Genomic DNA, 12,677 nt, shown 5'->3' with positions numbered 1-12,677 from the left:
ATCTAAATCCCCGGCGCCGTCGGCTTCCGACTTCAAAACCTAATAATTTGCTCCGCAGCGCGTCGCGGGAAGACATAGGTACGGCTCGATACTGTCATGCAAAGCAGAAAAGAAATACGAGATTCCCGCTGAGATGCTGTGTCACCAGCGTACTGCTCCAGGCCAATTGCTGCTGGCCCGGCGGTGTCGCCATTACTCGCGATAATGCAAGATTATTCGAGATATTGTCCTGCCCGAAGCGTGGTGGAAGAAGCACAGTCATCAAGTTGTCCTACTGCTTGTGACGGCCCCCTATGAGTGAAACATCTTTCAATATACGCCATCTCTGCAAACCACGCCGGCGCCGAGACAGCGAACCACGACGCTTCATCCATCTCACGTCCTCGCCCATGTCCACGGTTGCTTGACTCACCGGACTCCGGACTCTGCGCTACCCCGACGACTCCGACTATATACCTATCTTGTCGCTCCTCGGATACCGCCCCTGGTCCCGGCCCCCGCAGACAGGATGCCTGGCGTGGTGTCGCACCGGACATGCCGTGTTAGCCAGCCCCCAAGTTTAACAAGTACAACCCCAAGTTTCTGGAGCGCCAGACTCTGCTCTCTGCTGTGTCCTGAGCCGGACTTTCCGGTGGGCATTGGCCTGGTCGGTCGTCAGCCGGGAAGCGAATAGCACGCACCGGAAGGCACTTTCAGCTGAGAGGATAGTGAGCCTTCCGCCTTCCGCCTTCCGCGTCGGCCAGCGCTACCGTGCAGGCCGTTCATGAGGTTCCTATCCCGGTTTTCGTCGTGCTGACGCACAGCAGCAGCCCCCGGGATGCTGGTAGCCGTATCGCTGGTCGCGCTGTGCGAGGCCAACCCATGGCATGCGCTGTGCTGCCCTGCCCTGCGCTGCCATGCGTTCGGCGAATAACCGGCGGATCCCAGAAGGTTGCACAGCACGGGGCTAGTTGACGAGGCAACTTGGACGAGCGGATGATAGGATTAGGTCGATGTTGTGTCCATCATCGACCGCCTCTCTGCCTCACATACGTGCGCGGCGAAATCGCGGCCGAATCCGTCGCCATCCCGGAAGAAGCAGGTGCAGACCTTGTCGGGAGCGCCGGGTCACAGTCACGGCGGAAGTATGTGGGAACCGGCGTATCACGACGGACCTAGGCGAGGTTATCAGGGGCGAAGAGCACGAGAGCATGCTAGGGGCCGAACTCAACATCAGGGGCTTTATCCGCTCGCAGAAGCGGTGGCACCGGCATGACCCCAGCTTGCCTGGTGTAGCAAGTTGGCGATAGCTCCTGGCGAGAGCTTACGCCGTTCTCAGAGTTGTTCACGGCGAGCCCTCCAGGAATAGGGAGCTTCCCGGCCAGACGAGGCGGCAAGTGCAACAACAGCTGGACCTGCACGTCATGTTGTGCTTCCGGTCGCCTACTTTGTGCCTCGGAGCGAGCTGCAGAAGCTGGTCATCTTGTGCCCACGCCAATAACCGTGAATTCCCAAGCCAGGCCCTGGTAGAGCGGAGAATAGCAAACACCGACTTCCCATCGTCGATCGCTTGTCCATACGGGATCGGGTCCTGTTCTCCCTGGTCGGGGGAATGAAGACCAAACGGATACCCCGATCCACCTCGCGGCCTCCTGAGATGCCCTGTTGCCAATTGCTGGAGAGATTGCTCCCAGCGTTGGGTAACCCAGGCGGTTATCCGAGCAGGTGGTATTTCTCTAATACGAGAACTATCGTTAGCGCATCACTGGACGCAAGACGCGGTGACTTTCATCTCACCCTTGCTGGCCTATTTGTCAGCCCGCCGACAGAGACGTTACCCAAGGCGCACTGCAACACCTCCGCTGGGAGGACACGAGGTTACCGGGGTACCTAAGCACGCGATGGCACTGAAGACTCGGACAACGAGCTGTGAGCGTGCCGCGAGAGAGCTCCGGGCGCAAGCGACTTGAAGCACAATGTTGACTAAGCATGAGAATATCATCCCCCCTGACCACCCAGACACAGCCGGGTAAGTAGGCAATCTTTTGCCGCTTGCCGCTCGTTAGCCTTCATGCACGGGACTTTGAAATTGCAAGATAACTCGGATCGTAGGAATCCTCCGGCAGGTCCTTCATGAGAAGGCGCCGAAATAGCTCAGTAGTTTGGATCCATCATATGATGTGACAAGGGTAAAGTGGTGAACGAAGTCTGGGGCAGATCCGTGAGGTGTCTGATAAAGACTGATCCACGGCGCAGAAGGCGCGGATGCCCCATGGCACGGGGCCCTTTGCCTATGCTGAGTAGTAGGAGAACGGATATGCTAGCTGCATCCGGCCCATCCTACATACAGCGGATTTTCCGGGACTGCTAAAGCCGGTCTCGCCTCTGGCACCAGCGGGCCGGGGCGGCGTGACATTGGTCTGTCAATGCAGAGACGCTTGTCTCAAGATGAGTGAACTCGACGAGTTGCAGCGGCCGCAACGTCCCTGATCCTGAAGACTGCCGAAGGCACGGAAAAGACTGCAACGATCTCCCGCGGCTTCGTCAGCGCAGGACGGCGCCCGGCTGTTATATGAAACCTTCCACTTGGGGAAGACGACACTAACGGTCAAAGCCGAAGGGTTGAAGAGAGCCCTGTTTCTGCCTAGAGCCGCAGCGACAACAGCCGAGACAGGGGCGCTCCAAGGCACGGCAGAGGCGAGGAAGGTTGCAATAGACGCGATCTGGGCAGCACCTTCCAGGGCACCCGTGTATCAAAACTCCTTCTGCTAAGCGCGAGGTAAAAAGAGCGATATGATTGGGCGATAGTTGCGGCAAAACCTACAACCTCCCCACGGATGTCCGGTGTCGAAGGTAAGGGCAGGGTTGAGGTGCCGCGTGCCGCGCCAGCACGTGGACGACATGGATATGGAAGCGGAGGGAGCGTGCCGCAGATCCACGATACGCTCCGAAAAGGGCAATGGGAAGGGAAGATGGATGGATAGCTCGTCAAATAATGCCGAGAAGGGGAGTCGCAACAACAGCAGTGATGAGAGCAAACTGACTCGCTCCGCCATTGCGGGCCTTAGCCCTCAGGAGGGTTGCTGTGGACTCTCGTGCGTCTATGCAAGGCGCACCATTCAACAACTTGCCGCAATGGTCGCTTGGTGATGGAAGTCCGCCAAAATATGCGCGCATCTTCAGCGTCGTCGACCAGCGCGGCTTGGGTTTGTACGCGTTGACAGGTTGATGGAAACGGAAGTTACTCTTTAGAGTTGATGGGTCGAGGTCCCATTGGAGGTTGGTCGTCGTTAAAGAGGTCCCGCCAAGACTAATTTCGGAGGTTGCCGCTTACAAGTAATTACAAATCGCCAAGGGTAAGCGGGATCGCGACGATTTAGAGCAACATCAACAATGCAAAACCGCGAAGACTCGTAACAACAACTTTATAAAACCTTAACCAAATCGAAAAAAAAGAAAACGAGGATAACCTGTATCCTAACTATAACCCCTATCCTAACCTTAACCTAAATCCTAACCAGCGGGGGGCTAGCGCTAGCCCCCGTACCTCCGGCGAACTAACCGCTTGAACGCCTTGGCGATAAGTGTAAACGCCTTAGCGATCGGGGTTGTGTAAAAACGTTGTAAAACATTGCCGACAATTGGCCGAAATTAGTCTTGGCGGGACCTCTTTAACGTCCACCTTGGAGGTTGCATACGTTTGGCCGTTGGCAGATCATCCGCGCGGACTGCTTGGGACTGCTCGTTTCGGCTAGTGGATCGAGATTAGGGTTAGGGTTGAATGCTGAGCGCTGAACCCCCACGGGCAGGGAGGACCGAAAGTGGACATCTGCTCGCTCTCGCTTCGGTTCATCAACACTCAGCATCAACCAGCCCGTTCAAAACAATCGTAGGTACCAGGTACACATATGCCCAATTGGCAGGCCGCGAGATATTGTGCTTGCGAATGCTGACGAATTCCGGATAATAGTTAATGTGGACGAAGGGAACTGCTCGGCCGGCTCGCTCAAGCAGTGCTCCCTCCGCCTGCTGTTCTTCAAGTTCACTCTCCACCTGGACCGGACCCAGCTCCGAGTCCAGACCGGCGGCACAGTCACCCCGCTTTGGTGACCCATCTGCTGCGGTCCATATCACATTAGATACGCTGCGGTGACAGCGTCCGTTAAGATCTCCTTCTCTCCCAGATGCGCGCGCGCCTGGGACTTGGCAATCCCTCATCTACGAAATCTCCCTCGTCTAGTTCCCGGTGCTTGGTGCAACGGAATCATGATTGCCTTCCCCTCGGTCCGGCTCGCAGTGCCTACCTTTTGGAGACCTAGTTGCAACTTAGAAGGCTCTCCCGCACGCTTCCTACCGATATTAGCTCGACACCAGCAGCCGCCTCCCTGCCGCTTGGTTCCGTCGATGGGCGCCGACTTTAGCCGTAAGTCCATTGTGACGCCTTTATGACAGCAGCCAGTTTCCGGGCTGCCGGTCGACTCCCGTCGCTGCTGTGCCTCCGCCCTGCCGCCTGTCCCACGCCGACCCGATATTTGACGGTGTCATTTGGTACCGCGGCTCCCGGGCGGGAACATAGGCTTGCAACTCGTACTAGTTCCTCGACCAGAAGTCCCGAGCGATGGCGACACCGACCCGGCTGCGGCAGGTTCAAACTCTCCGTCACTCTCCCGGATACGAGCGTGCAAGGAACTCCTGCTGCTTCACCACGACCTGAGCGCGTGCATCTCCCGCCCGGCCTCTCGTTTCCGTCCAACCGACTGAGACAGCTCTTCGCATCCCCGTTTCATGTAGCCATGCTACCCTCGCGCCGCGCATATCGTCTATCGCGAAGTGCTGTACCATACACAGTATTGATCGTGGGAGACCTCTGGGTTGTTCCGCAACGTCAGACAAGAGCGTCGCAAACGAAACGTCGCGGTCGCAGCCCCTGCAAAAAAACATCCTGCGGCTGACACGCTTGGAAGATTGGTCCAGGGATCAGGGATCCCACTAACTGCCTTACTCGGCCGATTGCACTACGCGGTAGTGATTCCGCACCGTTGCGATCGTCGAATCGCATACACCGTAGTGTACGGAATACTCCATCCATCGCTCAAGCGAAGGGCTAATGCCGGTCGTCGTTAAAGAGGTCCCGCCAAGACTAATTTCGGAACCTACCGCTTACAAGTATTTACAAATCGCCAAGGCCACGACGACTTCGAGCAACATCAACAACGAAGAATCGTAAAGACTCGTAGCAACAACTTCGCGAAACTTTAACCAAATCGAAAGAAAAGAAAACGAAGTTAACCCGTACCCTAACCTTGACCCGTACCCTAACCTTCCTAAATCCTAACTAGCGGGGGGGGGCTAGCGTCGCCCCCTATACCCTTGGCGAACTAACCCCTTGGCGATAGAGCAAACGCCTTGGCGATCGGGGTTACGTAAAAACGCTATAAAAACATTGCCGACAATTGGCCGAAATTAGTCTTGGCGGGACCTCTTTAACGTCTACCCTAATGCCACCTATAGGTAGCTGGTGAGACACCCTAGCACAGCAGTCGCCTAGAATTAATTGAAGCGAAGCTTTAAGATGCAGCTCTGTAACAGTGTTATATACGGAGGTACACATAGCGTAAACAGCGTTATATACACATAGTGTATGCACTGTAGGAGTGAAGCTAAGCTTCGCTTCATTCCCTAGGCTTTGCCTCCAGAGTAATCTAGGTAGCGACTGGTCGAGAGGCCTACTAGGTAATTCATTGAAGCGAAGCTTCAAGATGAGCTCTGGAAAGTGTTACATACACACAGTGTATGCACTGACGGAGCTCATCTTGAAGCTTCGCTTCAATGACTTAGCACAGTTTGCACAGTGTCAATTTCTCGGTAAATTACCAAGACGTGAGGCTTCGCCACAGACTTAGTGTACAGGGGCAGACAGTCACCAGAGGATATCTGCATTCTAGAAACTCAAGTTACCTACGGAGCATTGCGCGCAGCTAGCCAGGTACCTACTGAGTAAGGCCTTGCCCACCGTGATTTACCCCCAACCCCAAAAGAGATATTCAGAACGAGCTTGTCGCCCCCTGTTCCCTATTCCTTGGTTTTGCTTGCCTGGTTACCCGACGGGATCTGTCTAGTGTGTACGGATATGAGCCACAGATCTTGTGCTGACATAGCTTGAGAATGGGCTGGTAAAATGGGCCGCTTGTGTCTCCAAGCTAAGGAAAGGGCAAAGGATCTAGCCTGATCCAAGCAGGCATGCCCCCGTTTTAATATCTCTGCGCTTATATGCGACGGCAGACACAGATGATTAAGTGCCACCCCTGGCGGCTCATCCTTCCTCAAGGAGAGCTCCTCGACAGGGTACACAAGGGCGGGAGGAGGGGGGGCGGGGCCAGAAATAGCAGCCCAGAACCACTCGGCTAGTGTAAAAGTACTGTGCGCGACGCAGGTGAAGGACGAACGCAACCTCGGTCGGGGCTGTGCGCCCAGCCAGCGCCAGACGAGCGCATGCTAGCCAGACACCTAGGAGGACTACACTATAAGGTACTTAGTAGTATAAACCACCAAGAAGCTCCCACATATGCAGGTGACGCGAACTATCTATAGCTTCAATTTCCAGGCGGAGCTAGCGCCGTATAGCACGCAGGGTTGGCTAGGCGCGGTAGACGGGCAAGGTTGGCAAGGCAGGCAGTATTTTCTTCAGGTAAACTAGGTAACTCCAAAACTGATTTCACTGCATTTTCAAGCTTCAACAGCAACATGCAACATTGTCAAACTGTGGCGTAAAGAGGCAGAGACACGGTGCTTAGTTGTGTGTTGTCGCTCGCTCTAAAACCTTGGTGGCAGGCGCGGCCTAGACAAGGGTTGTCATATACACTACGTCTATCGAACCTACTCGTACAGGGTAGACGTTAAAGAGGTCCCGCTAAGACTAATTTCGGCCAATTGTCGGCAATGTTTTTATAGCGTTTTTACGCAACCCCGATCGCCAAGGCGTTTACTCTATCGCCAAGGGGTTAGTTCGCTAAGGGTATAGGGGGCGGCGCTAGCCCCCCACTAGTTAGGATTCGGGTTATAGTTAGGATAGGGGTCAAGGTTAGAGTGTAGGTTAACTTCGTTTTCTTTTCTTTCGATTTGGTTGAGGTTTCACGAAGTTGTTGCTACGAGTCTTTGCGATTCTTCGTTGTTGATGTTGCTCGAAGTCGTCGTAGCCTTGGCGATTTGTAAATACTTGTAAGCGGTAGGTTCCGAAATTAGTCTTGGCGGGACCTCTTTAACGACGACCTCGTACGGAATACGGAATACTTCTAGCCGAGTCGAGCCTAGAAGCGTGCCATCCCGCCGTCTCCGCTCCTCCAGGCCCTCCCCCGCCCCGAGATAGGGCACGACGCAGCAGACCCAGTGACAGCGACACTACACTAGCGTTGGGAAATCTTCCGACGTGAATTAGCCCCGCTCGCTTCTGCTGGGACTCGTTGGCCGCCTTCATTGGACCGGTTCCGGGACCCGCCTGGAAGCGTGCTTGGCGATGGCGGGTTGCTACCTTCCAGGTTCCTACCCCACGCCCGCGCGCGCCCTTACCACGTGTAGAAGTTACTCCCAGGGCGTGTGCCGAGCAAGGGTGTGCAAATGCCAAGCCGGGGACGATGGAGCCCTTGCCTGAGCTTATTCTGAGCACCACCCGTCCGTTCACGGCCGGGAATCCATCCACACAGAACTTCGCCCGTGGAAAGTGGAAAGTTCCCGGGTCAAAGGCACGAAACGACTGCTTGGCAACTTCCCCCGCAATTTCTAATCTACGGACACGCGTTCCACGCGTTCGCCATCTAACTCCCGGATTAGATACCACCATTTGACATCCCAATGCGAGACATGCATTGGCCAGTGAAAGTCGGGATTGCCTTCCGAAAGAACCAAAGATATACCAGCAAAAGCTGACAGCATGACTCTCTCGTCTGCCGAGCCTGGCTGGGGGACTCGCAAGCAGCGATTTATTTAGTAACTTCGTCATACCTAAGCCGCGTCCACAATTCAGCGCCCCGGCGAATGCGATACAGAGACGCACACCACGTCAAGCCTTTGACTCGCTAGCCTTACAGGCCGAGTTCCGGCCTCGCCTGTCCCCTAATCGTATCGCTGTCCTTGCCCCGAAATCCCGTCCGTCTTCGCCTCCATGATTCGCTGCCACCCCTTTCAGCGCTGTTCTACTTTGGCCCGTTATATTGTGGTCTGAACTGACTCAGCGGCCGTTGGCAGGCTTGCCCAACCACTTGATTGGCTTGGACCGGAGAGAGCAAGTACCGATTTTCTTTTCTGGTAGTGAGCCTTGCTGCTGCATACGTCAGTATGTTCGAGACATACATTGTTGTTGCATAAGCAGGCATGTCTGTAAACAAAATACTCAGCCTGCTGCGTGCATGTCCCCCGTGGACACGAGTGGGTCTGCCTTTCTTGTTGCTCCGGGGGAGGCATCCTTTTCGCCCCCGGGGCTCGGACCCCGAGCTTCCCGGTCTATCTACAACGTCAATATGTCTAGAACTTAAGAAGGGCGATATAGATATCTAACACTTTACCTGTCTGTTCTAGGCGGATCCCGCACGTCCGCGTGGCAGGTCACGGGAGAAAAGAAATATACGAGCAACCAGGATCAAGTCGTATTGGTAACTGCTGAGTAAAAACAGCAGGCTGTTTGGCCCGGCACTGGTTCCGCGGTACGGTTTGGTTCCGCGGTAACTAAGGACGGGTATTAGGCGGGCCCGGTTGAGAAGGCATTGGCCAGGAACCGACGAACGGCGAGGACAGGGAGCGACACCGCCGTCATTCCTCGCAGCAGCGCAGCAGCAGCAGCAGCAGCAGCAATTCTTAACGACGCGATGGTGTGTATCTTTCCAGAGCAGGTTTCAGCTGCAGCTGTTTCGCATTCGGCCGCGTGATCTGGGCCATGTTTCACTGCACCCCATATGGTGCAACCAGGACTCTGATGCGGTAAGGTGGCAGAGTGCTGCAAAGATAGAAAAACGCACCCGGACATCGTCGGGGCGGGAAGGAAACTCTCAATTTGGAGACCTTCGGGAGCACTGCGTCCAAGGATGTATCTTGCTGGACTGGAGATTCCCTTCTCCTCGTGCGCCCCGACTCTTTCCTTGTCTGAAACAGGAAATTATCGTGAGTCATTAATTCGCAAGCACAAATCTTTCAAGACGCCAGAGAGAATACAGAGATGGTCTAGGAAACCAAGTAAGTACCTAATAGAGAAAATATGTCCCAAAACAGGAAGAAGACGAGACGGCCTGCGGAGCCTGAAGACTCCAGGTGCCGGACAGGAGAGAGGAGCTGACGTGTCCGCCGCAACGTATCGCTCTTCTTGCGTCTGCACCCGATGAGACGCGAAAAGTAAGACGGTCGTTGTCAGGAAGCCGATGAATGAAGGCGCCCAACCCTTTGCTGTAGTGCCGTAATCTGATACCAACCAACACGCCGTCAAAACCGCCAGGACCGGTTCGTTCCAAAAACGCCGAGACCATGAACAACCAACCTTGAAGACTGAGCGGTGTGACACTGGGAGAAAGGGAAAAAAGAGTGAAGCTGTGCAACCCCCCCTTCCGGGAAGTCTCCAAGTCTCCGGAGCTAGCCCGCGCCGCTGCCGGCCTGGGATGTTTCCATAGCATCCACGCTCCAGTTATTCCCCAGCGTAATCAGCTTCCGCTTGATTCCGTCGCTGAGGCGTGAGCTGAAGCCGGCCTCGATGTTCTGAATGGCGTAGGAAAGGATGTCCGCGGGCTTGTCCAGTGTAACCGTTGTGCCATTTGTTCGCGTCAACATCGGCACCCCATTCCCGTTCCACACGAAGGCGTTGATGGCGGGATCCTCAGGTGTCACCTGGTCAATAATAACCGGCGCGGTTGATGGCGGCGCAGCCTCACCCCCCTTGCTCGCCTGGGCGCCCGAATAAACCCTGGACACGCTGTCGGCCCACAGGATAAGCGTAGGCCGGTACATCGCGACGGACCACCAGGCCGGTCGACGGTCTTTGGGCATGAGTCGGAGCAGCCGGAACACCTGGCCGCAGTGGAAAATCGCGTCCTCGCGATTGAATATGCACCGTTTGTTGAGCTTGGGGATGTCCCAGTACCAATGCTCGAAGCCCTCACGGCGGGCAAATCGTTCAATCTCGACGAAGTTGCTCACCGCGTTTAGAGAGATGAGATGGTAAAGAACCAGGTTGCACCGGGCAACGGGACAGTCCGGATTCGCCTTGGTGTAGTTCGCCGAGAGGTCGTACCATTTCTGCAGCAGTTGCTGCACCTCCTCCAATCGATGGAGGGTCGAGTTTTTGGTCACTAGTCGCGCGCCGGTGCGCCGTGTGCTGGGCGTGTCCGAAAAGCACGCAAGCATCTGGCGGAGATGGCAGAGTAGCCCTTGCAGAGGGTGAAGAATAAGCCTCATCTGCTGCGGGGAAACACCGGGCTGTTCCATCGACAGGTTGTCATTGAGGAAGTCCTGGAAGAGGTCGTAGAGCGACGGGCTAGCCGACGGAGTGTTGAGAAGTTGGGGGTTGACATTGGCCGCGGAGCCGTAGATCGATTGCATTGCCGAAAGCCAGCGCTCCGAGCTGGGCGACATCCACAAAATTTCGGGCCCCGGCAGGGGGCACCGAAGATCCGTGATGGCGAACAGCGGCGCAGTATCGTGAAATAAACTGAGCTCTTGATCGAGCATAACGTAGTTGTAGACCAACCTGGCCAAGACGTTCAGCTTGTGAGTAAGCCACTTGGGAGGTGATTGCTGGGGGCCAAGTCGTACCTGTTTCGGGTCTCGCGCTGAACCCAAGCGCGCCATTCGAGCTCAGCACCGGTCGAATCGTGGATTGTTGGCATCATTGAAGGCTGCGGATCCAACATTCCCGCATGCTTCAGCATCTGATGGGTCCGAGGTTAGCCTTTTTGCGCCTACAGCTAAGGGGGGGAACAATGGTCCCAAGCCACGCACCGACATGTACATGCCCCGCTGTCCCATTGCAATGTCCATGAGCCATTTGTCGCCACTCCAGGCGCCGAGAACGATGAAAAGCAGAGCGCATCGGAGGGCAATGGGATCTGACGAGAGCTCGACATCCTTTTCCACGATGTCGAAGAGCGAAATGCGGCAGGTCTCGGTCAGACCGGCCGAGAGGTAGCGAGCCTCTGCTATGGGCATGGCAGCGGCCCCCTGCGCAATCATGAGTAACACGAGCAGCGTCGATGCTTGGTTGTTTTGCAGCATCTCGTTCGGATCCACGCAGCCGGCCGTGACCAGCGGGTAATAGACGGACAAACTGCGGACGTAGCTGCGCAGGAAGTACTCAAGGATCTTGGTTGACGGAAGGACAATGAAGTTGAAGTCGCCCGGGCTGGAATATCCGCTCTTCGGGTAGCCATTCACGCCTCCCCGGTGGATTTCGAGGGCTTTGTGCAGAAAGCTTTGGGTGATCGCAAGCATTTTGTCTCGCGTGCGCGATGTCAGTGGCACGACCGAAGCCAAGTCTGAGGGATCCCAATCGAGCCGTTCCAGGTACCGTTCCAGAGAGCTCCAGGTGCCCTCCTGCTTGGACTTCTGCTCCAGGCATTCAAGGTGCACTATGGCAGTGCGCGGGCAGTTGCCGGAAAGGCCAGGGTTGCACCTTGCCAGGTTCCACGCCCCTTCGGCCACCATGACGACCTCAAATTCGGGGATCGAGTTGTCCATCGGTGCGGCCGGTGAGAGCTCCATCGGCTTCAAGGTGTGGTCCAAATCGCCGGCTGACATGATGCTTGTCCCAGGGGTTTGTATCGAGCCCCGTGACGACGAGGACGCAGTCAGCGGCTGAGATGGCGGCGAGACGGCGTTGAGCTCGGGAAAAATCGACATCGGAATGTCCGCCCTGCCGAGGGGTACGACATTTGGGTAGACATCCAAGTTCATGGAAAACTCTGGCCACAACATAAGGTCTTGGTATGACGCATCCTGAGGGGCAAATTCATGGCCCACATGCATGAAGTCGTCCAGTCCGCCCTCAATCCGTGCGTGGGGAGACGGAAAGTCGCCCGGGCTGACTTGAGGGTGATAGGGAGAGGCCTTCCGCGGGGAGCCTTCGGCAATACTCAACCCTGGTATGGCAACCTCGATGGCGGTGGGAGAGCTGTTGCCCTCCGCTTTCACTCCGCTCTGGTTGGCGTCCATAGAGGCCACGGTGATTGCCCCGGTCGGTTGTGTTTGCTGAGTTGATTGGCCAAGGGCATTCTGGAAGGCGGCGCTCGCTTGGGCGGCGCGGACTGCCGCCTTGGACGATCGCCTTGCATAGCGGGCTTCACAGGGCAGGTTTTTCTCGGAACAACGCCCACAAGGCACCCTCTTGTCGCAACCCGTCTTCGCGTTGGCACAGTTCTGGCAGGCAATGGGTGTCCGCCCAGCGATCGTCGGCGGGTCCCCAGGCAGGGGCTCCATGGGATCTCGAGCTTCATGATACGTTGCGTAGTGTCTTTGCAGCAAATCTCTGATAGCCACGGACATCAACGGTCAGCTAGGTTGGTCTTGCTCCTCTGACAATGTGGCTGGTAACTTGCCGTCGAGCAAAGGATAGATGGCATCCGGTACAACGATGTGGTTTGACGTTGGTATCTGTTGAGGGCGAGCTGTTAGCAAGACCAAGTGAACCGTAAGTGACGGCCTGGATGGAGCTGCTCACGGCTTGGTAT

General features: G+C 56.0%; 2 protein-coding genes across 2 annotated transcripts; both read right to left on the bottom strand.

Annotated features, from left to right (window-relative positions):
* Positions 1 to 654: 654 nt before the first annotated feature.
* THITE_112118 (uncharacterized protein) lies at positions 655 to 3,035 on the bottom strand (the record flags this gene model as incomplete). Its single annotated transcript, XM_003648564.1, has 8 exons — positions 655 to 946; positions 1,033 to 1,154; positions 1,308 to 1,394; positions 1,427 to 1,715; positions 2,221 to 2,270; positions 2,328 to 2,399; positions 2,586 to 2,713; positions 2,804 to 3,035. 8 exons carry the CDS (start codon positions 3,033 to 3,035, stop codon positions 655 to 657), a joined length of 1,272 nt encoding a protein of 423 aa, XP_003648612.1.
* Positions 3,036 to 9,366: 6,331 nt separating this feature from the next.
* On the bottom strand, positions 9,367 to 12,468 carry THITE_2106273 (uncharacterized protein). The gene is made up of 3 exons (XM_003648563.1): positions 10,954 to 12,468; positions 10,768 to 10,883; positions 9,367 to 10,702 (listed from the first exon to the last, which is right to left on the bottom strand). Exons 1-3 carry the CDS (start codon positions 12,424 to 12,426, stop codon positions 9,592 to 9,594), a joined length of 2,700 nt encoding a protein of 899 aa, XP_003648611.1. The 5' UTR covers positions 12,427 to 12,468; the 3' UTR covers positions 9,367 to 9,591.
* Positions 12,469 to 12,677: the final 209 nt, after the last annotated feature.

Source organism: Thermothielavioides terrestris, chromosome 1, assembly GCF_000226115.1.
Source record: "Thermothielavioides terrestris NRRL 8126 chromosome 1, complete sequence".
Lineage (NCBI taxonomy): Eukaryota > Fungi > Ascomycota > Sordariomycetes > Sordariales > Chaetomiaceae > Thermothielavioides > Thermothielavioides terrestris.
Note: the sequence above shows the minus strand (reverse complement) of the source record. Positions and strands in the feature narration are given on the sequence as shown.